Source organism: Lithobates pipiens, unplaced genomic scaffold (genome assembly GCF_037356315.1).
Source record: "Lithobates pipiens isolate NorthernLeopardFrog02 unplaced genomic scaffold, aLitPip1_a1.2 Scaffold_8, whole genome shotgun sequence".
Lineage (NCBI taxonomy): Eukaryota > Metazoa > Chordata > Amphibia > Anura > Ranidae > Lithobates > Lithobates pipiens.
The window spans coordinates 676,524,936-676,552,666 of record NW_027507903.1 but is presented as its reverse complement, the minus strand read 5'-3'; the positions used below and the strand labels follow the sequence as shown (position 1 = coordinate 676,552,666).

The 27,731-nt window shown below is 45.0% G+C and overlaps 1 protein-coding gene across 2 annotated transcripts; it reads left to right on the top strand.

Annotated features, from left to right (window-relative positions):
- Positions 1-268: 268 nt before the first annotated feature.
- Positions 269-27,731, top strand: LOC143962005 (C-type lectin domain family 10 member A-like). 2 transcript variants are annotated; one of them, XM_077471348.1, is made up of 10 exons: positions 318-369; positions 8,829-8,909; positions 12,310-12,420; positions 13,786-13,824; positions 15,194-15,265; positions 17,051-17,089; positions 17,382-17,450; positions 19,522-19,673; positions 21,582-21,688; positions 26,735-27,731. In XM_077471348.1, exons 3-10 carry the CDS (start codon positions 12,399-12,401, stop codon positions 26,889-26,891), a joined length of 657 nt encoding a protein of 218 aa, XP_077327474.1. In that variant the 5' UTR covers positions 318-369; positions 8,829-8,909; positions 12,310-12,398; the 3' UTR covers positions 26,892-27,731. The 2 variants fall into 2 exon arrangements, with proteins under 2 accessions (XP_077327473.1, XP_077327474.1); XM_077471347.1 differs by lacking the exon at positions 12,310-12,420 and having other exon boundaries at positions 269-369.

Below are 27,731 nucleotides of genomic sequence, written 5' to 3'. Positions count from 1 at the left end.
AATTTTCTAGCAAAAGATACTGATTTTAACTTGTAAGCAATAAGTGTCTGAAATACAGTAGGCCTGGTCTAATTATTATTATTATTATTATAAACCAATCATAGTCCGTAAACCACTGAGATTAAATAACAACAAATTCATGAGCGTGCACACGTTTCTACAGAATATTACAGAAATACATACACTTCCTCTTTATTGTGGCATTTCTAAGTTCCTAAAACTGAAATGCAGTATGTGGCAACACCATATTTTAGGAAGTTCCTGAAGATAAAATCATCAGATATCGAAGATGCAGACTGAGCAGCGCACAGAATTGGGTTTGTCTGCAGCCTGCAATGAAGGGGGCTAAAAATCTGGAGAGGGAACCAGGTAGGTTGTAGATGTGATCATTGATTAATATTGGGGGGGGGGTAATAGGAATGGGGTCACTTTGACATAGTTGGCAAGCATAGGGATTACTTTGATGCATTTGGCTAGTGAGGGATCACTTTGATGTAGTTGACCAGAAAGGGCTCACTTTAACACAGTTGACCAGGAAGGGATAACTTCAATGCAGTTGACCAGACGGCGCTCACTTTCATGCGGTTGGCCAGAGAGGGATCACTTTGATTCAGTTGGCTATAAAGGGATTCATTTCATTCAGTTGACCAGGTAGGGATCACTTTGATTTAGTTGGCAAGAGAGGAATAACTTTATTCAGTTGACCAGAGAGGGATCACTTTGACACTGTTGGCGAGAGAGAGATCAAGTTGATTCAGTTGACCAGAAAGGGCTCACTTTGATGCAGTTGACAAGAGAGGGATAAGTTTGATGCAGTTGACCAGAAAGGGATTAATTCAATGCAGTTGGCCACAGAGGGATGACTTTGATTCAGTTGGCCACAGAGGGATGACTTTGATTCAGTTGACCAGAAAGGAATACATTTGATGCAGTTGGCCAGAGAGGGATCACTTTGACGCAGTTAGCCAGAGAGGGGTAACTTTATTCAGTTGGCCAGAGAGGGATCACTTTGACGCAGTTGACCACAGAGGGATCACTTTGATTCAGTTGACCAGAAAGGGCTTGACCAGAAAGGGATAACTTTGATGCAGTTGACCAGAGAGGGATCACTTTGATGAGGTTGGCCAAAAAGGGATCACTTTGATGCTGTTGGCCAGAGAGGAATAACTTTGAAGCAGTTGGCCAGCGAGGGATCATTTTGATTCAGTTAGCTAGAAAGGGATCACTTTGATTCAGTTGACCAAAAAGGGCTTGACCAGAAAGGGATAACTTTTATGCAGTTGACCAGAGAGGGATCACTTTGATAAGTTTGGCCAAAAAGGGATCACTTTGATGGTGTTGGCCAGGGAAGGATAACTTTGACGCTTTTGGCCAGAGAGGAATTACATTGGTGCAGTTGTCCAGCAAGGGATCACTTTGATTCAGTTGGCCAGAGAGGGATACTGTAACTTTTTTGAGTTGGCCAGAGAGGGATCGCTTTGACACTGTTTACCAGAGAGGGATCACTTTAACACAGTTGACTAGAGAGGGATTAATTTGATTTAGTTGACTAGAAATGGATAACTTTGATGCAGTTGATCAGAGATGAATGACTTTGATTAAGTTGACCAGAAAGGAATACATTTGATGCAGTTGGCCAGAGAGGGATCGCTTTGTTGCAGTTGCCAGCGAGGGATCACTTTGATTCAGATGACCAGAAAGGGGTCACTTTGATGTAGTTTACCAGAGAGGGATCACTTTGGTGCATTTGGCCAGAGAGGGAACACTTTGATGCAGCTGGCCAGAGAGGGTAAATTTGACTCAGTTGGCCAGAGAGGGATAACTTTATTCCATTGGGCAGAAAATGATAACTTTATTCAGTTGGCCGGAGATGGATCACTTTGACACAGTTGACCATAGAGGGATCACTTTGATTCAGTTGACCAGAGAGGGCTCAGTTTGACATAGTTGGCCAGCAAATGAACTACGTTGATTCTGATGGCCAGTGAAGGATTACTTTGATTCAGTTGACCAGAAAGGACTCACTTTGACAAAGTTGGCCAGAGAAAGACCACTTTGATGCATTTGGCCAGAGAGGGATCACTTTGACACAGTTGGCCAGAGAAAGACCACTTTGATGCATTTGGCCAGAGAGGGATCACTTTGACACAGTTGACCACAGAGGGATCACTGTGATTTAGTTGATCAGAGAGGGGTCACTTTGACATAGTTGCCCAGTAAAGGAACTACGTTGATGCAGTTGGCCAGAAAGGGATCACTTTGACGCAGTTGACCAGAGAAAGACCACTTTGATGCAGTTGTCCATAGGGAAAAGCTTTGATGCAGATGGCCAGTGTCCAAACCACGCATGTGAGGTATCACCACAATCGTTGGAGCCAGAAAAATAATTCTAGCACTAGACCTCCTCTGTAACTCTAAACAGGTAACCACTAAAAAATTGAAAGTGTCGACTATGGAACTTTTTAAGTACCATAGTTTGTCGCCATTCCATGAGTGTGCTCAATTTTAAAGCATGACTTGTTTGGTATCTATTTACTCGGCTTAACATTACCTTTCACATTATACAAAAAAATCAGGCTAATTTTTACTGTTTTTTTTTTTTTTTTATTCATCAAAGTGTATTTTTTCCTAATAAATTGCGTTTTAAAGATTGCTGAGCAAATACAGTGTGACATAACGTATTGCAAGCTCAGCTCAAATGTTATTTGAATGATTAGTAGTTCAAGCAAATGTATTATACATCAATCATAGTCCATAAACCACTGAGATTAAATAACAACAAGTTCGTGGGTGGGCACACGTTTCTACAGAATATTACAGAAATACATACACTTCCTCTTTATATCGGCGTTTCTAAGTTCCTAAAACTGAAATGCAGTATGTGGCAACACCTTATTTTAGGAAGTTCCTGAAGATAAAATCATCAGATATCAAAGCTGCAGACTGAGCATCTCACAGAATCGGGTTTGTCTGCAGCCTGCAATGAAGGGGGCTAAAAATCAGGAGAGGGAACCAGGTAGGTTGTAGAGGTGATCATTGATTAATATTGAGGGGGGAATAGGAAGTGGGTCACTTTGACATAGTTGGCAAGCATAGGGATTACTTTGATGCATTTGGCTAGTGAGGGATCACTTTGATGTAGTTGACCAGAAAGGGCTCACTTTAACACAGTTGACCAGGAAGGGATAACTTTGATGCAGCTGACCAGAGAATGGTCACTTTGATGTGGTTGGCCAGAGAGGGATCACTTTGATTCAGTTGGTCAGGGAGGGATCACATTTTTTTTTGTTTCAATTTTTTTATTAAAGTTTCTGCATAGGAACATGAGATTAGACAATGAACAATATGTCATTTGAAATACAATGTTACGATTGAGGTACATTTAGAATGCATAGAATCAAATCGGTAATCACATAGATCAACTAAAACATGTAAAACTATAGTAGGTCCTGGAACTAGATGAACAAGTATGGCTCTCTTGGTGAAACAATTGTGGGGTTAATTGTGTAAGATTCAACGGGAAATCGGGTATGTCACCACGACACCCACACACCTCTGTCAGGAACTAACTGTGCGTGGGTGGGGGCATTACCGGTCCGATTTTCGTCTGCTGTCTTGCCAGCTTCCCAGTTGTGGTATGCACGATTCACAATGTCTTAGATTCTATGGATAGGTCAAAGTTCTACTTTGGAATCTTGGTATAATGGCTAAACTCCAAGGTTAGTCGATGGTTTAAGTTTATGTGAGTTCCAAGCTGTCCAGTTCTAGAGTTTGTCTGTGAGCCTTATGTATTATTATGGGGGAAAACAAGTATGGGAAGAGAGGTGTGGGGGTGGGGGTGGGTGTATGTCTATGGATAGTTGTCTGTTATATTTGTTAGGTGTACAGCTGTGGTATTCTGATGGTTCCTTAAAATGAAGCCAACAGGCCCAAGTTTTATGGAACTTTGCTGGGGAATCCCATGCCTGGTGAATTAGATCTTCAATCTCAGCTATTTCCCCTACTCTTTGGAGCCATTCAGAGGTGCTAGGGGGAGAACTATCCTTCCAATGAATGGGTTTTGATGCGTTTATGAGGTGTAGGGTGAGAGACCTTTTGTAGGCCGATTGGGGAATAGATGTATGGTGGAGTAGGTATTGAGCTGGTGTAAAGTCTGGGGTGTAGGTTGTTATTTGGGAGATAAGAAGGTGTACCTCTTTACAATGGGGTTGAATTTGGGGGCACTCGCACCAAATGTGGAGTAGCGACCCGTGAACAGTGTTGCATTGCCAGCAGAGTGGAGGAATGCTGGAGTGGAATTTATGTATTCCATCATGGGTCCTGTACCACCTGGAGTATATTTTAAATCCATTTTCCTGTGCAGAGACATTTAAGAACCCTTTGTGTATATGGGTAAAGATATGATCCCATTCCTCCTGTGATAGGTCTGTTGCAAGTTCCCTTTCCCATTTTTGGCTGGTCACATTATCTTTGGGAGAGACATTAGTAAACAATATACAGTACATGTCTGATAGTACATATCTTTGTGGTTCAGATCTAGTGCTTATTGCTTCAAAAGGTGTATGATCTCTGCACCAGTTGGATTGTGGTTTGGAGCTAAGTAGGAAGTGCCTTATCTGAAGGAAATTGAAGAAAGGGATGTCTGTGTCAGGGAATCAGGAGGAAAGGGTTTGGAAGGGTACCAGCTTACCCTAGTCAAAGAAGAATTCTGCTATGAATGAGAGGTTTGTGTTTGCTGTTAGTTGCAGAGTGTGTAATACCTGAGGGAAGTCTGGATTTCGGTCAAGTTGGGTCAAGGGTCCGGGTGAGGAGGCAATACTCAATCTCCTACAAACTTTTCGAAACATCTGCAACGTAGGGCCAATTAAGAGGTGGTTCTTTCTCTACTTCGGGGTCCCTAGAGGGCTTATTCACGGAAGATGGTGGACTAGCAGTAGGGAGAACACCCCCTTGAATCCAATCCAAGCTTTAGTCTTAGTGTGCAGGTGCCAAGAGAGGGATCACTTTGACACAGTTGACCAAAGAGGGGTCACTTTGACAAAGTTGGCCAGCAAATGAACTACGTTGATGCCGTTGGCCAGTGAGGGATTACTTTGATTCAGTTGACCAGAAAGTGCTCACTTTGACGCAGTTGACCAGAGAAAGACCACTTTGATGTAGTTAACCAGAAAGGGATCACTTTGATGCAGTTGGTCAGAGAGGGATCACTTTGATGCAGTTGGCCAGAGAGGGATCCCTTTTGACATTGTTGGCCAGAGAGGGATCACTTTGACACAGTTAACCACAGAGGGATCACTGTGATTTAGGTGACCAGAGAGGGGTCACTTTGACATAGTTGGCCAGCAAAGGAACTACGTTGATTCAGTTGGCCAGAGAGGGATTGCTTTGATTCAGTTGACCAGAAAGGGCTCACTTTGACATAGTTGACCAGAGAGAGACCACTTTGATACAGTTGTCCAGAGGGGCATAACTTTGATACAGTTGGCCAGCCTAAACACATTCAGCAATATGAGCAAATTACGGATGCATATTTTTTTTAAGCAAAGGTTTGTCATACATACTGTATGTAAGGGTTAACATTTGGTTACAACTCCTTAGTATCCCATATGTTGTATATATGGAAGACATTTAGGACCTGAACATGAACATTTCTCTATGTCTACTGCATAGTGCAGGTCAGTGATAAAAAGGGGCAAATCATTGAACATTCATTTTTATTTGCTATTTTTTCACTTTTTTCTTTACATTTAGAAATGGTCTGTTGCTGAATAGCTGCACGAGGAGCTGGAATTAAGCCTCTACTAACTAATCCAGACCCGCTGTATAGTTGTACAGCAACAGATCACTTCTAAATATGATCTATTACTGGCTTTAACCAGTCAGAAGGTGGATCACTATGATTTCTATTCGAAGAGACTGGAAAGATCCTGAAGTTCAGTGGTTCCTAGCTGATGGGCAATTACTGACATGGGTCTGTGTGAACAGGGCTGAGTCCGTCATTCTGTGTCTATGCACACAAATGCTGGACATGGGAGTGCGCCGACAAGGTAACCCCCAGGGAGAGCGATTCTCCCAGAGGGCTTACCGATGCAAGGAGGAGCCATGAGCACCGCTGGAGGACCCCAGGAGATGGTGATTGGGGGCACCTTGTGCAAAACGAAGTGCACAGTGGAGGTAAGTATGATATGTTTGTTATTTTACAGTAAAAAAAAAAAAACAAAGACTTACAATCACTTTAAGACTAAAGACTGTTAGTTCCCCTGGAGTGATCAGCAGGAGCTGTACATGTGAACCAGGTTTGTGCAGCTGGAAGGAAGAAGAGGACTTTCTGTAAATAGGATTGTCTCCTTTGTTCATAGTTCTAGAAATGTTTCAAGTTGGGCATCCCATATATCCCTACTCCAGCCACATTATCAACTAATAAAACATCAGAAAACAATCCAAGGTCTGTTTTCTGTGTTGAAATCCATGAAGGAAATGCTGCATGTTTGGCCATGTAGCAGTGGGGAATCCTAACTCTGCAACTCCTATGTGCATTTGTGGGGGGAGGGGGGGTGCTACAGAACATATTTTAGTTTCTTCTAGGTATTTAGGAAATGGATCAGAACTTCAGATGTACTCCACATTTTCCATCATAACATAATTTTTGTTGTCACATGCTTTGTAACTGTCTTACTCCTCTGTTCAATGCTCCAGCATCTGATTTTTCCTTCTTTGAGCAGTCACCAGCTTCAGCCAATTACAGAAGAGGTGCAGTCCTAAAGAGCTAGTGTTTGGGTTGCACAGTGTTTGAGCAACACGTTCATGTTGACATGCTAGTTGCTGGACCCCTGTTTTCTCGTCTTGAGTTTTTCTGTGCTTTCAGTAATTCCCACCATCTTCTAGTTTGCTCTCAATGTTCCCCAGCCTGCTTCCAGTCTTGTCTTGTCAGTGTGTCCCAGTCTGCTTCCATCCTTGTTTTCCCAATGTGTCCCATTCTGCTTCAAGCCCTGTGTTCCCAGTGTGTCCCAGCCTGCTTCCAGCCTTGTGCTCCCATTGTGTCCCATTCTGCTTCATGCCTTGTATTTCCAATGTGTCCCATCCTTCTCCAAGCCTTGTGTTTCCAATGTGTCGAGCCTGCTTCAAGCCTTGTGCTCCCAGTGTGTCCCATCCTGCTTCAAGCCTTGTATTTCCAATGTGTCCCATCCTTCTCCAAGCCTTGTGTTTCCAATGTGTCCCAGCCTGCTTCCAGCCTTGTGCTCCCATTGTGTCCCATCCTGGTTCAAGCCTTGTGTTTCCAGTGTGTCCCAGCCTGCTTCCAGCCCCATGTTTTCTTAGTGTGTCCCAGCCTTCGGCCAGCCTTGTGTTCCCATTGTGTCCCAGCCTGCTTCTAGCCTTGTGCTCCCAGTTTGTCCCATCCTGCTTCAAGCCTTGTGTTTCCAATGTGTCCCAGCCTGCTTCCAGGCTTGTGTTTCCAGTGTGTCCCAGCCTGCTTCCAGCCCCATGTTTTCTTAGTGTGTCCCAGCCTTCGGCCAGCCTTGTGTTCCCAGTGTGTCCCAGTCTGCTTCTAGCCTTGTGTTCCAAATGTGTCCCATCCTGCCTTGTGTTTCCAATGTGTCCCAGCCTGCTTCCAGACCCATGTTTTCTCAGTGTGTCCCAGCCTGCTTCCAGCCTTGTGCTCCCATTGTGTCCCATCCTGGTTCAAGCCTTGTGTTTCCAATGTGTCCCAGCCTGCTTCCAGGCTTGTGCTCCCATTGTGTCCCATCCTGCTTCAAGCCTTGTGTTTCCAGTGTGTCCCAGCCTGCTTCCAGACCCATGTTTTCTCAGTGTGTCCCAGCCTTTGGCCAGCCTTGTGCTCCCAGTGTGTCTCAGCCTGCTTCCAGTCTGGTGCTCCCAGTGTGTTCCAGTTTGCTTCCAGCTTAGTATTCCCAGTGTGTCCCAGTCTGCTTCCAGCCTTGTATTCCCAGTGTGTTCCAGTCTGCTTCCACAGCCCTGTAATCCCATAATCTCCCTACCTGATTCCAACCTTGTATTCCCAGTGTGTCCTAGCATGCTTTCCACGTTGTGTTCCCGGTGTGTCCCTACTGGCTTCCAACTGCTTGATCCCAGTGATTCCCTACCTACTTCCAGACTTGTTTTCCCAGTGTGTCCCCATTGTCTTCCAGCTGCTTGATCCCAGTGAGTCCCTAACTTCGTTCAGCCATGTGTTCCCAGTATGCCCTAGGAAGCCTTGCTATTTCCTTCAGCCTTACCTGCTGCCATGTGATATCTGTGCTCCAACACTGCCAGGGAGTTGCGGCAATGCAGTTGCGATCTGCTTGGGAGAATCAGGGGACCACAGCCTGAGTATCACCTGTAGAACAATCTCTCTACCTCTAGATGTTCATGTGAAGACCCGGCCCTTTTCAGAGCTCTCGCTGTTTCGAAAGAAGCAGATTCTCCAAACATTCTGTGTCAGCTCTGTGACTTTGGCCCATCTGCACCGCTGCCTCAACCAGTCCTGGTCATCTACTCCGACCTCATGGAAGATGAGTCTTAAGTCGTGATAGTAATAATACAATTAAATTCCAGTGATCCCAAAGTTGTTCTGTTAAATGCTTAAAATGCTTTAGTATACATTGTTATGTAAGTCGATATATTATAGTATGTATCATTGGCGTCAGTAACTTTTGCAATTCTCCAATAATAAATTCCAGACAGGTCACAATGTCAATAGTATCGTATTTCAGAAAAGCTCCATCTCTTATTGATAAAATGCTGTGTAGAGCGCCATTATATCTGAATTACATCACCTGAAAATCCCCCCTGGTACCTACAATATCTATATTAAGGTGTGTGTTCTTCTTCAGGGCTTTCTTATGAGGAAAATACGTATGCCAATGTGAATGATCTTCATTTAAAAAGGATTAAGAAAGCACCAACAGCCAAAGGTAAGTTATTATAATGAGGGGTATCCTCTTAATCTATTATGGATAGCTGAGGATCCGAGTCTTCATTTATATGACACATGTCTACTAATACTAATAGTGCTATACTGGATCTACCTATCAGAAATAGCCTTTTACTATATCTGTATTGAGGTAATAAAAACCAGCATCTCATTGGTTGCCCTGATTTAGTATACATTTTATACCTAAATACGATATACATGGCAGTGGCAGCTGGTGCTCAAAATGGGGGGGCTCAAACAAACTGAAAAATTCAGAAAAAATACTGTGCCATCAATTGCAGCCACTGTGCCCAGCAAATGCAGCCACTGTGCCCATAAAATGCAGCCACTGTGACCACCAAATACAGTCACTGTGCCCATCATAAGCAGCCACTGTGTCCATCATGTGCAGCCACTGTGCCCATCAAATACAGCCACTTTGCCATCAAATGCAGCCCTTGTGCCCAGCATATGCTGACACTGTGCCCAGCATATGCAGCCATTGTGCCCACCAAATACAGTCATTGTGCCCACCAGATACAGCTACTGTGCCCATCATATGCAACCACTGTGCCTAGCATATGCAGCCACTGTGCCCACCAAATGCAGCCACGTGTGCCCATCAAATGCAGCCACTGGTACCCATCATATGCAGCCATTTGTGCCCACCAAAATCCAGCCATTTGTGCCCACCAAAATCCAACCACTTGCGCCCACCAAATGCAGCCACTGTGCCCACCAAATACAGCCACTCTATCCATCATGTGCAACCACTGTGCCCACCAAATACAGCCACTGTGCCCATCATGTGCAGCCACTGTGCCCATCAAATACAGTCTCTGTGCCCATTATATGCAGCCACGTGTGCCCAACAATTGCAGCCACGTGTGCCAAAAAAATGTAGCCACTTGTGCCCATCAAATGCAGCCACTTGTGCCCATCATATGCACCCATTTTTGCCCATCAAATGCAGCCACTTGTGTCCAGTATATGCAGCCACTTGTGCCCATCATATGCAGCCACTAGTGCCCAGTAAATGCAGCCATTTTTGCCCCAAAAATTTAGCCACTTATGACCGTCAAATGCAGCCATTCAGCCATTTGTGCCTGTCAAATGCAGCCACTTGTGCCCGTCAAATGCAGCCACTCCAGCATGTGTGCCCTTCACTCCTCTTCCTAATTGCTAGGCATCCAATAGGGTGGCCTGGCACTTTGGCCAATCAGGAAACTGGTCTGACGCACTGCCTCACTGCCTCACAAAGGTTATTGTGAAAATAGTGAACATTAATTCACTACTATCATCACACAGAAGGCTTTTCTAATCTCCAAAGAAAGCTTTTCTAATCTCTGAGGAAACTGAAAATCCAGTTTCCTTCACATGACCTATTCCCCCCCCTCCCCGGAACCCTGGATGAGAATTTTTATATATATATATATATATATATATATATATATATATATATATATATATATAAAACGCACACACATACAGAACCAAGGTCCTGAGGGATACTTAGTTGAAGGAGGTGCAAAACGATGCAGGAAGCATTGCCGTCCATTGCTCCTCCTTGGAAATTGGCCAACCCAATGGAAATCCCAAAGTTCCCACAATGCACACATACACTAATATCCAAGCTGCTACCACCGACAAATGACAGGCTTGTGAGAGACCTTAATTCTGACACTCACAATTAGAGATAAGAGTTCAGGTTTTGCCCCAAACTTTAGCTCCCTTGCGTTTTAGTTAACAGGTCAACTAAATGACTTTTTCACACACCCACTGAGGTGAACCTCCTGATTCACAAGGAAGGTGTTCATTAGTAGCAGTATTACTACTGCCACTAATGAGTGACAGCTTCCCATTCAGGTCTGTGGTTGGCAGGGGACTGTGGCTGTCAGAGGTTGAGAAACCAATGGAGCATCCCCACCCTCATTCATCTGAATGTAAATAGTTGGATTGAGGATGATAGCAGATGTCATTGACCAAATATCACCACATGGTCATATTTGCTCAGTGATGTCAGCCAGCATCCTCGCCATCAATGTTTCCATTCAGCTGAATAGTGATGCATCATTGTTTTTTTTTTTTTGGACATTGTGGGATATTATTTTTTTGGACATCAAATGAGATTATTTATTGGACTTCAGGGAACATTATTTTTGGACATCATAGGACAATATTTTTTTGGACATCAAGGGAGATTATTTTTTTTGGACATCAAGGAACATTAATTTTGGACATCGTGGGACTGTTTGCAGACTTTGTAGGACACATTCTTTTTGCAATTCATTGGACATTATTTTTGGATATTATTTCGACATTATCTTTTAGATATCATGGACATTATTTTTGGACATTGAGGGATAATATTTTTGGACATTATGGAAAATTAACTTTTATGCAGCGTAAACATGACCGGACTTTCTGGGCAGACTCGATTCGATGGTCTTCCGGACGGACATTCGGCGGAGTTCCGACGGACTTTCTGAACGAACGGTCTTGGCCACACTAAGTCCGTTCAAAAGTCCGTTCACTTTGAACGTGATGACGTAAGACAGGACTAAAAAAAGGAAGTTCAATAGCCAGTAGCAAATAGCTTCCCTTGCGTCGTATTTGGTCCATTGGGCCAGCATACAGACGAACGGTTTTCCCAATAGGAATTGAGTCCATCGGACAGATTTGAAACATGTTCTAATTCTAGGTCTATCTGATTTTTTTAAACGAAAAATGATCGAAATTGACCCACACGTGATCGGATTGTCAGACGGACTGATTCCATCGGACCTAGTCTGCCGAAAAGTCCGGTCGTGTGTATGCGGCATTAGACATCATAGACATAACATTTTTGAACATCTTGGAACATTATTTTTTGACAACATGGAACATTATTTTTTTTGGACATAGTGGGACATTGTTTTTGGACATTGCAGGACATTATATTTGGAAATCATGGACATTATTTTTTGGACATTGTGGGACAACATTTTTTAAACATCCTAAGACAATATTTTTTGGACATACAGTAGTAGGACATCTAGTAGACATATGGTAGTTGGAAATGTAGTAGACATACAGTATCAGGGTATGAACCAGAACCTACGCTCTCATTAGGCTGTATCAGGATAATGAAATAACATGAGGTGATATATACATATACAGTTATAGTGGAAGATTTTTATATGATAGCTGTGATATAAATATATATATATATATATATATATATATATATATATATATATATATATACAGTTATAGTAGAAGATTATAGATTTCTATGCAGGGAATGAGCACACAGATGATCCGGGATGAATATAAAATTTCTTTACATGAGATAAGAATTCTGGAGGATTATTATACCGGCTGATACACGCAGGATTATTCACTATCCTCTCTGTCTGTAGAGATTCCGGCTGCCAAGAATACACAGTACCGGGTGATGCTAATCCTGGGGGTCCTCCTAATATTGGTCTTCATTATTTAGGTCATCCTCATGACTTTCCTGTTCATTTCCTGTGAGTATCTCTAATATATTTGGATATTGGGGAGTGAATTTGGCGAATTTAGCGTCTGAACTTTGATTAAGTTCATGAACTTACCCCTTAGGCTCCATGCACACTGGAGCTCATAAACAGAAGTTTTTTGAAGTTTGGACATTTTTTTTTTTAAAGGCCCATAAACTCCACTTTAAGTTATCCTATGTGTCCATGCACACATGGACGTTGTTGGACGTTTATCATCAGCGGAGTTTATGGGCTGTTTTCTGAACTCCATAAAATCGCGTTCAAGAGCAGTACTGGAAACGCCAGGTGTTAAACGAGGGTTAACGATGTAAAAAGAGCGTTAAGCCTCGTTCGGCGTTTCTCTGCCTCTATTCAAAAATCAATGGTTCCCTATGGGAGCCCATTGATTTGAATAGAAGTTGTACCAGAAGTTGGATCATCATGATCCGACTTGCGGTGCGACTTGTGTGCCAAGGATGAAGGGGAAACCCGCCAAAATGAAAAAAAAAATTGGTGTGGGGTTCTCCCCTTGGACGATACCAGACCCTTTGGTCTGGTATGGATTTTAAGGGGATCCCTCTTCTCTGGAAAAATGGCGTGGGAGTTCCCACCCGGGGAATGATGGGGCGGTGATGTCATAAGGGGACTGGGGTTACCAGGTGACATCACCTGGTGACCACGCCCCCATGCCTATATAAATCGTTGCACACCGCGTACCCAGTATTACAGCGGGAGAGAGCGTCATGTTAGCATTGGAAGAAGAGCAAAGAAGGCAATGGAGAAGATCAGGCCACCGCTAGCAAAAGAGCGGGCAGAAAATAGCAGGAGCAGTATAATTATTTCAGAAAGGCTCCGCATTTGAGCTCCAGTTTATGACTTTGACTAATTAGTGGCAGACATTTGTGAACACATCCAAGAACTACACAGGCACCAGAAATATAATTACTGTGTCATCTCTGAACCAGCATCTTAGTTAGTCCAAGACATAGATGGTGACCCTGGATGATGTCTGAATGAAGATGGCTCTGTCCTTCTGAAGCTGATGAGGGCATTATCGGGGGAAGTATTGTGTTATCTGTGAGAGGTCATAAATACCCGGAGGGGTTACACTGACAAATTAGTAGAATGGTGCACCTACCATGGAAATATACACAATATACAGTATACAATATATGAAAGGTCAGCTTCTTAATTCCAAAAAGATTAAATGGAATTCAATGGGGCCTTATAATGGCCACTGTGAAATTGGACAATACCCAGACCACGTCTGTGCAATCTAGAGACCATATCTTTATTTATTTTTAAACTGTGTTTGCTGATGTGAGTTTTCCAACATTGAAGACCCTTATCTGACATTGTTTTCTATTTCCTCTTCAGATAAACGTGTTGGTGAGGAAATGTCACAGATGAGGAATGGTGAGTGTATAATGGTCTCAATGGTCATGTCACGATGCATTTCATGGGTTCCACATATTCCACTTCCTTGGGATCTGTGAAACACTTGGAGGGGTCTCAGGGATTATCCCTTTAACATAAAAGAGGATACTATTCTGTTAGCCCTCTTCTATTGACCCATAATAGTGGGTGATCCTTAGGGAGGACAGAGGCTATATAACTGCATATCACAACCTTTCACCATCCAATAAACCATCCTGTAGCATGTGTTACCTGGGTAAGGCAAGGGCACGGCCTAAGGCAGGGTATGACGAACCTTGGCACCCCAGATGTTTTGGAACTGCATTTCCCATGATGCCCAACTACACTGCAGAGTGCATGAGCATCATGGGAAATGTAGTTCCAAAACATGGCACTACACCTTGAGTGCCAAGGTGTTTTGCTTGCGTCTATCTGGCAAGGTTACTTTGTGGTATAAGCAAGGAAGCTGAGACTTCTGCAGTGTGTAAATTTGATTTTACTATACAAAGATGCTGTACATACAAAACTATTACAATCTTAGGAATACAATACAAGACTGACAGATATCTATAACAAGCAAATTGCCTAGCAAATGAACAGCCTATGGTCTATAACAGTACAAATACACTTAAAAGTTACTTATCTTCTGTTACTGTATGTTCGTGATCTCCCTTGACAACGATTCTTCTGGAGACCAGGCACCTCCTTGTATGATGAGTGGCTTCTGATCCTAAAGAATGATGATGTGTGTTCCTAGTTTATGCCTGAATCCCCTTTTTTTGTGTCAGGCTGTTTACCATAATTACCAAACAGAAAACATACCTGTTTACTGTAGCTGTGTAAACACTGGACTGTTGAAACTGTCAATTGAATACAACAATGGTGTCTACGTACCCATTGTATGCAGCAGCATTTGTTTGAGAAATCTACTCAAGCCAAAACCAAAAAATCTATGAGCAACCACTATTGTCCCATGTAATGTTATGTCTGATTAAATTGAAAAAATCATATTTTAACAAACGCAACACACAAGATTCACCATCACTGGCATAAGGGATGAGATCCACCCTGCTACTGTCATCTAGGATCTTGAAGCCATCTAATGTGCCTACAACAAAGGAGGTATATATTCTAGGGTGGGAAAGTCAATGTTATACTGTGAAACAAGTGATTTTTTTTATTGCCTATACATTGTGGATTCTGTAAATAGGCCGGGTGTGGCTCTCACGCGCTGTACTTTAAACATTTTTGTGAATACATTTGAGTATCATTTTATCAGCACCTATGAAGTTTTGGGTAATGTTCTGTGGGTGTATTGGGGTGTAGATCCGCAGTAATCTGAGATGAGCCACCATTGTTATCATTACAGGTTCTCTTTCCAGAGAAGTTCAGAGCATTCAAGCATCTGTGAGGAACCTGGAGAAAGTCCAGACAGCAATCAGTAAGATTATCTTATTCCAATCACTAGAACACTTACCCATCAAACCACCTTTCACCACAGTGTGCAAACAGGATGTAGATATCACAAAGCCTCTCTCTGTCTGTTTGTAGAATGATGTATCCAGATATCAAAATTCACCTAATTTGTTTGATAACAAAAAAACTGACATTACAGGTCCATGACATGATGGGTCCTCTTCTCTCCTCTGCAGTGGGTGGTTTGTGAGTCTTGACATCATGGGTCTGTGACATTACAGTTCCTCTTCTGTCATCAGCAGTGGGGGGGGGGGGGTCCTGACCTCATTGGTCCTTTTCTGTCCTCAGCAGTGGGGGGGTCCTGACCTCAGTGGTCCTCTTCTGTCCTCAGCAGTGGGTTGATTCTGACCTCAGGGGTTCGCTTCTGTCCTCATCAGTGGCTGGGTCCTGACATCATGGGTCTGTGACATGATAGTGTCCTCTCCTGTCCTCAGCAATGGGTGGATCCTGATGTGATGGGTCTGTGACATAATGGGTCCTTTTCTGCCCTCAACAGTAGCTGGGACTTGGCTCGTGGGTTCTCTTCTGTCATCAGCAGTGAGTGGGTCCTGACATCATGGGTCCTCTTTTTTCCTCAGGAGATTGTGGGGCCTGACGATATGGTTCCATGACATGATGGGTAATCTTCTGTCCTCAGCAGTGGATGGGTCCCGACCTCATGGGTTCTCTTCTATCTTCAGCAGTGGGTGGGTCCTGACCTCATTGGTCCTCTTCTGTCCTCAGCAGTGTGGTGGAGGGGTCCTTATATAATGAGTCTGCGACATGATTGGGCCTCTTCTGTCCCTACCTGTGGGGGAGTCTTGACTTCATGGGTTCTCTTCTGTCCTCAAAAGTGTGTGGTTTCTGACCTCATGGGTTATCTTCTGTCCTCAGCAATAGGTGGGTCCTGATGTCAGACCCATGACATGATGGATCCTCTTCTATCCTCGGCAGTGGGTGGGTCCTGACATCATGGTTCCTATTCTGTACTGAGCAGTGGGTGGGTTCATTACATGGTGGTCCTTAGCAGTGGCTTAGCCCTGACCTTATGGCTTCTCTTTTGTCCTTAGCAGTGGGTGAGTCCTAACCTTAATGGATTCTCTTCTGTCCTCAGCAGAGAGTAATTTCTGATCTTATGGTTCCTCTTTTATCCTCAGCAGAGGGTGGGTTCTAACCTCATGGTTCCTCTTCAGTCCTCAGCAGTGGGTGGGTCCTGATCTCAGGGTTCATCTTCTGTCATCAGCACATCTTGAATGACCTTATAATGACAAGGTGTTGCTCTCAGCAGCATGCTCTTGTTAACCCATGGATGACATACCCATGGGGGCTAGGTATTTGACACCCTGAGTTCACAGGAAGTGGGTTAAGCGGCATCGGACATCATTCAATCTGGAAAACTGTCAAACTATAATTACTGCAAGGGACATATCCAGAGATGCTTTTTATTTTATTTTGGTATTTGACTAGAATTGGGCTTGAAAGCAGACTGCCTGGTCCACCATGTTCCATGGTGATCATAAATGGTAACAGTCCTGAAACATTGTATTACGTGTAGAAACCGCTTCTCCAGAATCCCAGTATGGCCACCATACTAAATGCCTAGGATCAAAGTTCAGACTGGTGGATTTTTCTGTTTAGCAGAAACCATGTGAACCCAAAAGAGATGGGCACGTTAGTGGGTGTGTCTTAAACAAATATATGTAGAGTAAGAGAGGTGTATAATGATAAACCTTATTATACTAATTGATGTTGGTTTTCCTCTGTTTCTCAGATTCCAACATGAAGTATAATTTAACAGATGAAGTCACTGGTAATTATGGACTGCTCAATGTAATGTATATTAGAATGGATAGATAGATACAATGTATTATTATTATTATTATTATTATTATTATTATACAGAATTTATATAGCCACCAGCAATAGAGAAATCACAAGCCTTGATATAATCACTAAGGCTGAATAGAAATGAAGACTGTAGGAATGTGAGGGACCACTAACCCCCGAACTGCGGGCCAGATAAAATCTTGTAGTAGGCTGTAGTTTGGAGACCTCTGGTATAAAAGGAGACCAGCTCTCTCCTGACATTTTGTGTATTTCAGCTTCCTTTTCCAGCGACATTCAGAGGATTTTGGGATTCTTGGGGAAAGTGGCAGAAGCGCTCCAGAAAAGTAAGTTTATCTTAAATTATTTCCTCCAAAAATTCTCCAAGGGTCCACAATACCTCTACTGATGGCCGCACCTTTGCAAGTCCAGATAAAGATAAAAACCTCAATAATTGATATTATAGTTATAATTGTGCTTTTTGCATCACAAAAAGGATAAGAAAAAAAATCCAAAAATATCTCACCTCAAAATGGTATGTGGAGCCCTGTATTGGGGGGGTTGTGTGGGATGATCCTCACTGTGGCAGACCTAGCCGGGACAGAGGCTTTTGGAGGGGAGTGAATGCGAGCCTCTTGCTGACTGATTATGGGCCCTGGCATTTGGTGGAACGGTGCTCTTTGTGAGCTGTATGCCTGGGGACCATTGAGGTGGTGCTACTTTGAATTCAAGTCCATGTCCCCCCAAAATACAGATTCTGGGAACCCTGTATATGCCACATTATAGTGATGGCTTCATAACGTTGAGGCTCATAGAAGGTGCTGATGTCATCAACTCAGGACACCTGTCTGTCTGTTGTCTGCTAGAATGTGTTTATTGTAAATAAGTCTAGTATGGGATCTAAGAGTCATTAGATCCCCATTGTTGTTTGTGTTAATTAACTCTGCTATTGTGTAAGGAGTCTGCGTCGATTTGTGAAATGTTGATTGTGTTTTCTGAGCTACAAGACTGCAAATCTGGCCTATAGGTCATGTCTGAGTCATCTAGGCTGTCTAAAGGGATAAGTTAATTAGCTCATGTTAATTAGGTTTCTGGTCACAGGTGTATGTTCAGAGTAATATGAGCAGGAGGTATGCACCTCCTCCTTTACTGTATAAAAGAGCCTGTATTCCTTCCAATAAAGATTAATTTTCTGTTTGAACCTCAATACAGAGCCTCGTCCCGTATTTGGGGGAGAATTATTCATATGGGTTCCTTGTTGTTCAGCTGATGGAAGTGTCTGGTAGCTGCTTTGGTGTTCGGGAAGGAAATGTCCTAAACGGCTTTAACCCCTTCCATACTTGGGGTGTCGTTACACTCACCTTGCAACAATTCCATCCCAATGCTGTAACTCCAGTGTAAAGGGAAGCTGAGCCTCCTCTAAGTGGGAGTTCCAGTTACTTTCCTGGGTTCTTAAAGAGACCCTGTTATCAATTAAAAAAATGCAGGTAAAAACACATGTAGCACTCCCCCCCCGAAGGAGCTGCTGGTTTGATTGGGCTTACCGTTACCTTCCTGACCCCGTGTGCGTCTAGGGGTTTCTCTCTGTCACTCTGTATCGACCCCCCTCCCTCTCAGCATCTGTCTCAAACCCCCACTTTCTCTCACACTCCCACCTCTCTCTCTCACCCCTCTCTCTCTCACACACACCCCCTCTTTCTCTCACCCTTCTCTCTCTCACACACACCCCCTCTCTCTCTCTCACCCCCTCTCTCTCACACACACCCCCTCTCTCTCTCTCACCCCCTCTTTCTCTCGGCACCCCTCCCTCTCTCTCCGCCCCCTCACACTCTCTCAGCTCCCCTCCCTCTCTCTCAGCTCCCCTCTCTCTCTCTCTCAGCCCCCCGTCACTCTCTCACCCCAGTTCCCCCTCTTTCTCACACCCGCTTTCTCTCTCTCACTCACCCCCATCTCTCTCACACACAACCCCTCTCTTTCTCTCAGCCCCTCTCTCTCATGAATTGCCGTGTTGGTACTTTGCAGCACAAAACCCACATTATTATTTCAGTTTGAGCATTCAGACTCAAAAAGGTTTACAATCACTGATCTAGGACGTTTCCAAAGTAATATTTTATGCTGTACTTATATTTTTTTTAATCTTTGTATGATGTTGTACCAATAAAAGTATTACATCATTTTAAATATATGTGTTGTGATTATAAGTGCCCTTTAAAATCCCATTAAGGGAAATTAATTTTTTTTTCAGTGATAAAGGGATGTTGGCATGTAGTAGAGTACCCCCATTGCCCCCACAAAATGTATGTCTGCATGCTGTGCCTGATTTCTTTTTATTATAATTTTACGGTCTTGACTAAACTGTACGGCTATAACCATAACAATCCAGCGTCACCCACCTAATCCTCTTTCCTGCTCCCTCAGGCTCCTCTAATCCATTATGCAGTGAGGGATGGAGATACTATGGACTCAGCTGTTACTACTTGTCTTCAGACTTAATACCATGGAACGCCTCCAAGGAAGACTGCGAGAACAAGGGGACCCACCTGGTGGTCATTAACACCGAGGCAGAGATGGTATGCACAGATATACACTTCCTATTGTATTAGTCCCACTGTCTGATCACATCACTGCCAGCAGTATTTGATTATTATGCTCCCAGCCTCACCCTGGGAAGAGATTGCCCAGTTTGCAGGACAACAATCTAAGCACTGGTAGACTGAGAGAGATTATAATTGAGTCAGGTCAAATGAATAGTTAACCCTTTGCACACACACGGTAGCCAACACTACATGTTTTAACAGGAATCTGCACCCTTTATAGAATCTTTTGGTGAAATTCTGACATTTAAATAAATGTGTGACTTGCTGCCTCATCCAGACAGGAATGTAACAGAGCTTATACTGCTGAAGCTTCTTCACAGAGACAAAGTTCTTTCTAAATAGAGCGATCAGCTGCATGATTATCAAACATTGAAACAAAAAAAGGTGCAGGAATTATATACAGACAAAAATGAACTTTAATGGCAACCCAGTCTTAGTCCATAGGGTTCAATATCGGGTTGGCCCACCCTTTCCAGCTATTGTATAACAGCTTCAACTCTTCTGGGAAGGATGTCCACAAGGTTTAGGAGTGTGTCTATGGGAATGTTTCACCTTTCTTCTAGAAGCACTTTTGTGAGGTCAGGCACTGATGTTGGATGAGAAGGCCTGGCTCACATTCTCCCGCTGTCCAGAAGTTTTTGGAGAGTGTCTATGGGAATGTTTGACCATTCTTCCAGAGCATTTGTGAGGCCAGGCACTGATGTTGGATGCGAAGGTCTGTTTTGCAGTCTCCACTCTAATTCATCCCACCCATGTCTTTATGGACCTTGCTTTGTGCGCTGGTGCGCAGTCATGTTAGAACAGGAAGAGGTCATCCCCAAACTGTTCTCACAAAGTTGGGAGCCTGGAATTGTCCAAAATGTCTTGGTATGCTGACGCTTTAAGAATTCCCTTCACTGGAACTAAGGGGCCAATCCCAACACCTGAAAAACAACTCCCACGCCATAATTCCCCCTCCACCAAATGATTTGGACCAGTGCACAAAGCAAGGTCCATAAAGACATTGGAGATTGGGATCGGGGGCATTGATTAGAGGGGCAGCGCCCACGCTCCCCTAATGGAGCGCCCGCCACTGCAATCCAGTGCTCCTTATCTCTTTTTTTGTTACAATGAAGACTTGATGGAGGTTCTAGCTCCTTCCTAGTATATTAAAAAGTAGAAAGAAAATGTTTGGTGTTCTAACCAGGCCACCGGCATGTTTAGGAGGTCAGCACAGGAAAGGAAAACCTACATTCTTCTATAATTATAGGTTTCCTTTAGGGAGAAAGAAAAAAAACAACTTTCTTATGCATATCCTTCTGGCTTCATGGTTCAAGTATTACCAATACACCTGAGTAATTAAAAAAAAAAAAAAACCTCTTTATTCTATGAATGGGAAATGATCTCTGAATGGAGGATGGGTGTATGATCGTTAGGTCTGCCCCCTCCATTCATAGTTGGTGTTCCATTCATAGAAGCTGTAGTATAGTATGGCTTGTATGTCTGGAAAAACTCCATGTCTGTAAGGAGGTCCGCTCAACAGAAACTTCAAAGATTCTCCAAATGCGATGACAGGAAATGACACACGGCCAAAATTGCTATTGTAGAATAAATTTCCTCTCTCCTCAATTTTTCAACCTCGACTTTGCTGTCCATTTTCTAAGGCTGACCTCAGGGGTGTCACGAGCCTGGAGATAAGTTGTGCCATGTCTTTGTCTCCGGGGGAAGATCACATTTGTGTTGGGGTGTGACGTGTTCTCATAATTTTAGTGGATTTCCTCCTGGTTCCCCAGTTTCCTACCCAAACCCTAAAATATTCCGGTAGCCCAACTGTCATGTGACCTTTGTGTGTATATTTCATCTTCTAACAACTTTACAAAACTATATTTTGTCTTTCTTAAGAATTTTCTTCGTGGGATCGCAAACAAACAATCCTTTTGGATCGGTCTAACAGATGCGGATGGAACCTGGAGATGGGTGGATGGAACTTCTTATGACATAACTCCAAAGTAAGACATAGAAACCTCAAATATCAGAATTCTTCTCACATATCTCTAAGGCCGCGTACACACGGGCGGACTGTTCGCCCAACTTTGTTCGTCAAACAGTTTCGGCAAACAGTCCGCTCAAAATTAGCATGGACGGACATGGCCACACACGGCACTTTTTGAGCGGACTGTTTCAGCGAACTGTTTGCCAAACAGTTCGCTCAACTTTTGAAATGAACGGACTCGCCCACGTAAGGCGGAGGCAAATCCGCCCATTTCGAGCGCGTGTACAGGTAGGCGGGGCCCGCGAAGGAGACGTCGCGGGCTCCGCCGCCTGGAATGGACTTAAAGGGGAACCCCAACGCCGAAAAAAATCGGCGTGGGGTCCCCCCAAAGTCCACAACAGACCCTTGTCCGAGCACGCTACCCGGCCGGCCAGGAAAGGGGGGCGAGCGAGCGCGCCCCCCCTCCTGAGCCGTACCAGGCCGCGTGCCCTCAACATGGGGGGGTGCCTTGGGGAAGGGGGGGCCGCGCGGCCCCCCCACCCCAAAGCACCTTGTCCCCATGTTGATGAGGACAAGGGCCTCTTCCCGACAACCCTGGCCGTTGGTTGTCGGGGTCTGCGGGCGGGGGGCTTATCGGAATCCGGGAGCCCCCTTTAAGAAGGGGGCCCCCGGATACCGGCCCCCCACCCTATGTGAATGAGTATGGGGTACAATGTACCCCTACCCATTCACCTGTGAAATAAAGTACAAAAAAAAACACAACACAGGGAAAAAATATTTTATTGCACAGCTCCGGGGGTCTTCCGTCTTCGGGGGTCTTCTCGCCGGACTCCTCCGCTATCTTCGTGTAGCTCTTTTGCTAGCGGAGGAGTCCGGCTTTCTTCCTCCCCGCCGCCGGCCTCTTCTCCCGACTTCGGGGGTCTTGTCCCCCTCTTCGGTTCTTCTGCCGGGCCACCGCGCCTTCTTATAGCTCTTTTACAGGCGGTGGCCCGGTCTTCTGTCGCCGCTGCCTTCCGTTCTTCTGTCGCCGCCTTCGGTTCTTCTGCCGGGCCACCGCGCCTTCTTGTAGCTCTTTTACAGGCGGTGGCCCGGTCTTCTGTCGCCGCTGTCGCTGTCGCCGCCTTCCGTTCTTCTTCTTCTTCTTGTTCTTCTTCTTCTTCTCCAGGAGATGTTGACACGTCGCTCTCTCCGGCCGGAATGCCAGAGCCGCGCTGTGCGGTCACTTATATAGTGACAATGGGGCGGTGTCACATGGTATATGTCACATGGGTTGGTCACATGGGTTGATGTCACATGGGGACTATGACATCGTAAGGGGGCGGGGTCACCATGTGACCAACCCATGTGACATATACCATGTGACCCTGCCCCATTGTCACTATATAAGTGACCGCACAGCGCGGCTCTGGCATTCCGGCCGGAGAGAGCGACGTGTCAACATCTCCTGGAGAAGAAGAAGAAGAACAAGAAGAAGAAGAAGAATGGAAGGCGGCGACGGCGACAGCGACAGCGGCGACAGAAGACCGGGCCACCGCCTGTAAAAGAGCTACAAGAAGGCGCGGTGGCCCGGCAGAAGAACCGAAGGCGGCGACAGAAGAACGGAAGGCAGCGGCGACAGAAGACCGGGCCACCGCCTGTAAAAGAGCTATAAGAAGGCGCGGTGGCCCGGCAGAAGAACCGAAGAGGGGGACAAGACCCCCGAAGTCGGGAGAAGAGGCCGGCGGCGGGGAGGAAGAAAGCCGGACTCCTCCGCTAGCAAAAGAGCTACACGAAGATAGCGGAGGAGTCCGGCGAGAAGACCCCCGAAGACGGAAGACCCCCGGAGCTGTGCAATAAAATATTTTTTCCCTGTGTTGTGTTTTTTTTTGTACTTTATTTCACAGGTGAATGGGTAGGGGTACATTGTACCCCATACTCATTCACATAGGGTGGGGGGCCGGTATCCGGGCGCCCCCTTCTTAAAGGGGGCTCCCGGATTCCGATAAGCCCCCCGCCCGCAGACCCCGACAACCAACGGCCAGGGTTGTCGGGAAGAGGCCCTTGTCCTCATCAACATGGGGACAAGGTGCTTTGGGGTGGGGGGGCCGCGCGGCCCCCCCTTCCCCAAGGCACCCCCCATGTTGAGGGCACGCGGCCTGGTACGGCTCAGGAGGGGGGGCGCGCTCGCTCGCCCCCCTTTCCTGGCCGGCCGGGTAGCGTGCTCGGACAAGGGTCTGTTGTGGACTTTGGGGGAACCCCCACGCCGATTTTTTTCGGCGTTGAGGTTCCCCTTTAAGCCCATTCCAGGCGGCGGAGCCCGCGACGTCTCCGTCGCTGGCCCCGCCTACCTTCACACGCGCTCGAAATGAGCAGACTTTCCTCCGAGCGGGAACAGTTTGCTCATTTCGAAAGTAGCCTACACACGGGCGGACTGTTCGCTCAAACACAGTTTCAGCGGACAGTTTTTCGGAATTTCCGAAAGACTTTGTCCGTCAAACTGTCCGCTGAAACTGTCCGCTGAAAGCCCACACACGAGCGGACTGTCCGCCCAAACACTGTTCAGCGGACAAGGTTGGGCGAACAGTCCGCCCGTGTGTACGCGGCCTAAGATTTTGCTAAATGATCTGAAAAGGTAGCACACCGATGGATCCTTGAGCACATTGTTAAGACTTTAATTCACTCCACCCAGTGCTGTACAATACTTTGCCACCCAGAAAACAATAATGAAATGGAGTGATTAGACTCAGGGGTAGATGTGTTTTTTTTGTGAAGTCCATGACAGTTTTAAGGGCCTGGTAGCCCATTTTTATGAAAACAGAGTAACATAAAGTCCTTAAATATTCCCAGCTCACAGCATAAACAGGTAAAGAAATATCAAGCAGTTCTTCAGCAGTACTTCTGCTCTTAGTAATGTGTCCCTCAGACCAACGTCTCTTCAATGCACATATCTTCAATCCCATCAATGCACACAGCTCCTCATTAAGGCACACAGCTCCTCATTAATGCACACAGCTCCTCAATAATGCACACAGCTCCTCATTATTGCACACAGCTCAACATTAAGGCACACAGCTCCTCATTAATGCACCCAGAGATACTGGCTCACACCCGTCTCCTAAGGTGAAGCCCTGTCTCCAGAATGGGAGCGCACCTCCCTCCTGGCTGGAGCCCTGAAATGTTCTCAGTCCTTCACACACACCCTGCTGGACTCCAACATATCCCGGGCATTGGGTTGGAGATTTCTTCTCTCCCAAGGCACTTTGACATCTCCAAACGTTCAGGAATACCAAAATCCCGGGAAAGCTGTAAAAATCGTTTTCTCAGCTCAAAATCCATACTCCGGAGTCCCGCACTCTGCACATGTGCGATCCCTGTGTCTTTTTTTTTCAACCATTTTTTTCCAGTGGCAGGGCCTCAGTACATGTTTATTAATAATCTATGAGCCAGTCTTTATGAGCAAGCCCTTTTGAGCAGAACATACCAGTGGGGGGCTGGGTAGAGGGACTGACTCTGTAATAAAAGGTTCCAGTGGGGTGTCGCCTCTTCTCCTGATCAATGTACTTGATTTTCACCCTCTTGCCTCTTTGTGTGAGTGAAAGGTGAGTATCCTGATACCTGTGGATCCAATTGGAAATGCTTTCATATCCTTAAAGTGATACTAAAGTCTCAGTTTTAATAACAAATAACAAACATGTCATACTTACCTGCCCTGTGTAATGGTTTTGCACAGAGCAGCTCAAATCCTCCTCTTCACGGGTCCCCTGTCAATGCTCATGACCCCTCCCTCCTGTCGAGTGCACCCACAAGGGGGCAGACACAGAGGCACGATTCAGCTCTGCCCCTCTCTCTCATCATTGGCTGACTGACTTTGATTGACAGCATCAGGAGCCAATGGCATCACACTTCTGTCTCAGCCAATGACGAGGGAGAGTCTCAGGCAGCCAAAACACTCCTGCAATATTGCTGGTTCGATATGGGGCTCAGGTAAGTATTAGGGGGGCTGAGGGAGGCTGCTGCACACAGAAGGCTTTTTATCTTAATTAGGGATGGGCGGAAAACCCCCCAGTTCAGTTTTTGTTCTCTCTCCTGAGCCATACTAGACCACATGACCTTAATTTGGAGGGAGGACCCCCTGGCAAAGCACCTTATCCTCATGTTGATGAAGATGTTCCCTGTTCCCCAGGACCGTTGCCAATGGTTGTGGGGGGTCTGTGGGGGGAGCTCATCAGAATTTGGAAGCCCCTGTTAAAAATATGGGGGCCTACACATTCCGCTTCCCCTCATGTTAATGAGTAGGAGGTGCATATTAACTTTTAAACCCATAAATACGGACACCCAAATAAAAACTAAAAATACCCAAAAAAGAGCCCCTCGTAAATCCATCATCAATCAGGATGCCCTACGCTTGCCGGCTAGTCAGAATTAAAAACTGGGTTGACCTCATGTACATGGCTATTCCCAATGGTACTGCTTGCTGAATGACAGTTCCCTGAGCTGTCATCAGCTATATAAGGGAAGGGGAGAGGAAAGTAGTGACATCATTGACCAAATATGGCCAGTGACAGTTGCTGTATATATATATAAGAAGTAGAAATACCACTTCTATAGATGATTCTCAGCTCCCAGGGCAGAGGGGACCAAACGTTTGGCCATTCTTCCAAACACTCTAACAGCCTAGGTTTAAACCAAACCATTGGCTCATCCCTACTCCTCACATAGCCAATGTAGGAAAGAGATGAGGGAAAGAACTCCACACATAGACCAATAGGTAAAGGAGTGAAGGAGAAGAACTTCTCACATGAAGGACCTGGAGGAGAAAACTCTTCACATATTCAATCAGGGAAAGAGGTGGGAGGAAGAACACATCACATAGCTAGGGTCTATGTATGTATGGGGTTGGCCACCACTGATCTAACCTTAGTAGATTGTACCATTGAATTGTAGTGTGTGGTCAATTCTCTTGCAGCCGATCACAGTTGTTGGGCTCACACCTTTTAAATCTCATTTTATAGCATTTCTGAGGTCTCGGTTCTGCTCAGTTCCTGTATTGGTCTGAACCCTTATTGTCACTTCTATCCTTCAGGTTCTGGGCGGCGAATCAGCCCGATAATTGGAAGGATCATGGTTTCAAAGGAGGGGAAGACGGGGAAGATTGTGCTACGTTAAGGTATGGATATGACTGGAATGATCTTCACTGTTCTGAAAAAACAAAATACATCTGTGAGAAAAAGATCTTCTGATATGGACTGAAGGACACCAGAGGACACCTGATATCTCTATCTACTGTACCTTTGCTGCACCTCCATCATACTACAGCCATATAGAATCTACTACTATTTAAAATAATGCTGCAGGATATGCTGGGGCTTCTTGTTCTTCTAGAATTGGAGTATCTCAGAGCGTCCAATCTGCTGTTTTCAAGTTGAACTCCAACCTTTTCTTTAGTCTTGCACAGTTGTATAGGGTTCTGTATTTCACCACATGCTGTGAGCTTCTCACAATGTGCATTAGAAGCTACAAAGAGTCAGATAGAGCCCTGCCTGATTTCTTGGCTGGAGGAGGTCCAGTGTCACCTAGGTCTCTCCTCCCCAGCCTGAGTGTCCCTGACCCACTACAAGTCATTCATTGAATCTCAGTTCTTTCAAACATGGAGGCTCAGCATCACATGTGGGTGTTATCTAGGGTGATCTGCATGCAAACGAGTGAGTCACCGACCTTCTTGAGACGAAAAAGTTCACATGTTATCAACATGGGGGGGTTATCTTGCCAGAGGGGACAAGGCCTTTATCCACTTCGATACCGGGCACTTTCACCCCCTTCCTGCTCAGGACAATTTTCAGCTTTCAGGGCTGTCACACTTTGAATGACAATTGTACAGTCATGCAACACTGTACCCATATGAACTTTTTATCTTTTTTTTCACATAAATAAAGCTTTCTTTTGGGGGTATTTTATCCCCACTGGGTTTTCTACTTTTTGCTAAATAAACCCAAAAAAATTTGGAATATAATGTGTTTTTCTTCATTGCTGTTGTAAAACTTTGCAAATAAATCATCGTTCTTCATAAACATAGGCCAAAA

Excerpts from the sequence above, each read along its gene's own strand:
- LOC143962005 (XM_077471347.1), top strand. The coding sequence starts at position 336 with ATGAAGGGGGCTAAAAATCTGGAGAGGGAACCAG. Across the intron at positions 13,825-15,193 it reads AATGTCACAGATGAGGAATG|GTTCTCTTTCCAGAGAAGTT; the intron begins GTGAGTGTATAA and ends TTATCATTACAG. Across the intron at positions 19,674-21,581 it reads TTAACACCGAGGCAGAGATG|AATTTTCTTCGTGGGATCGC; the intron begins GTATGCACAGAT and ends GTCTTTCTTAAG.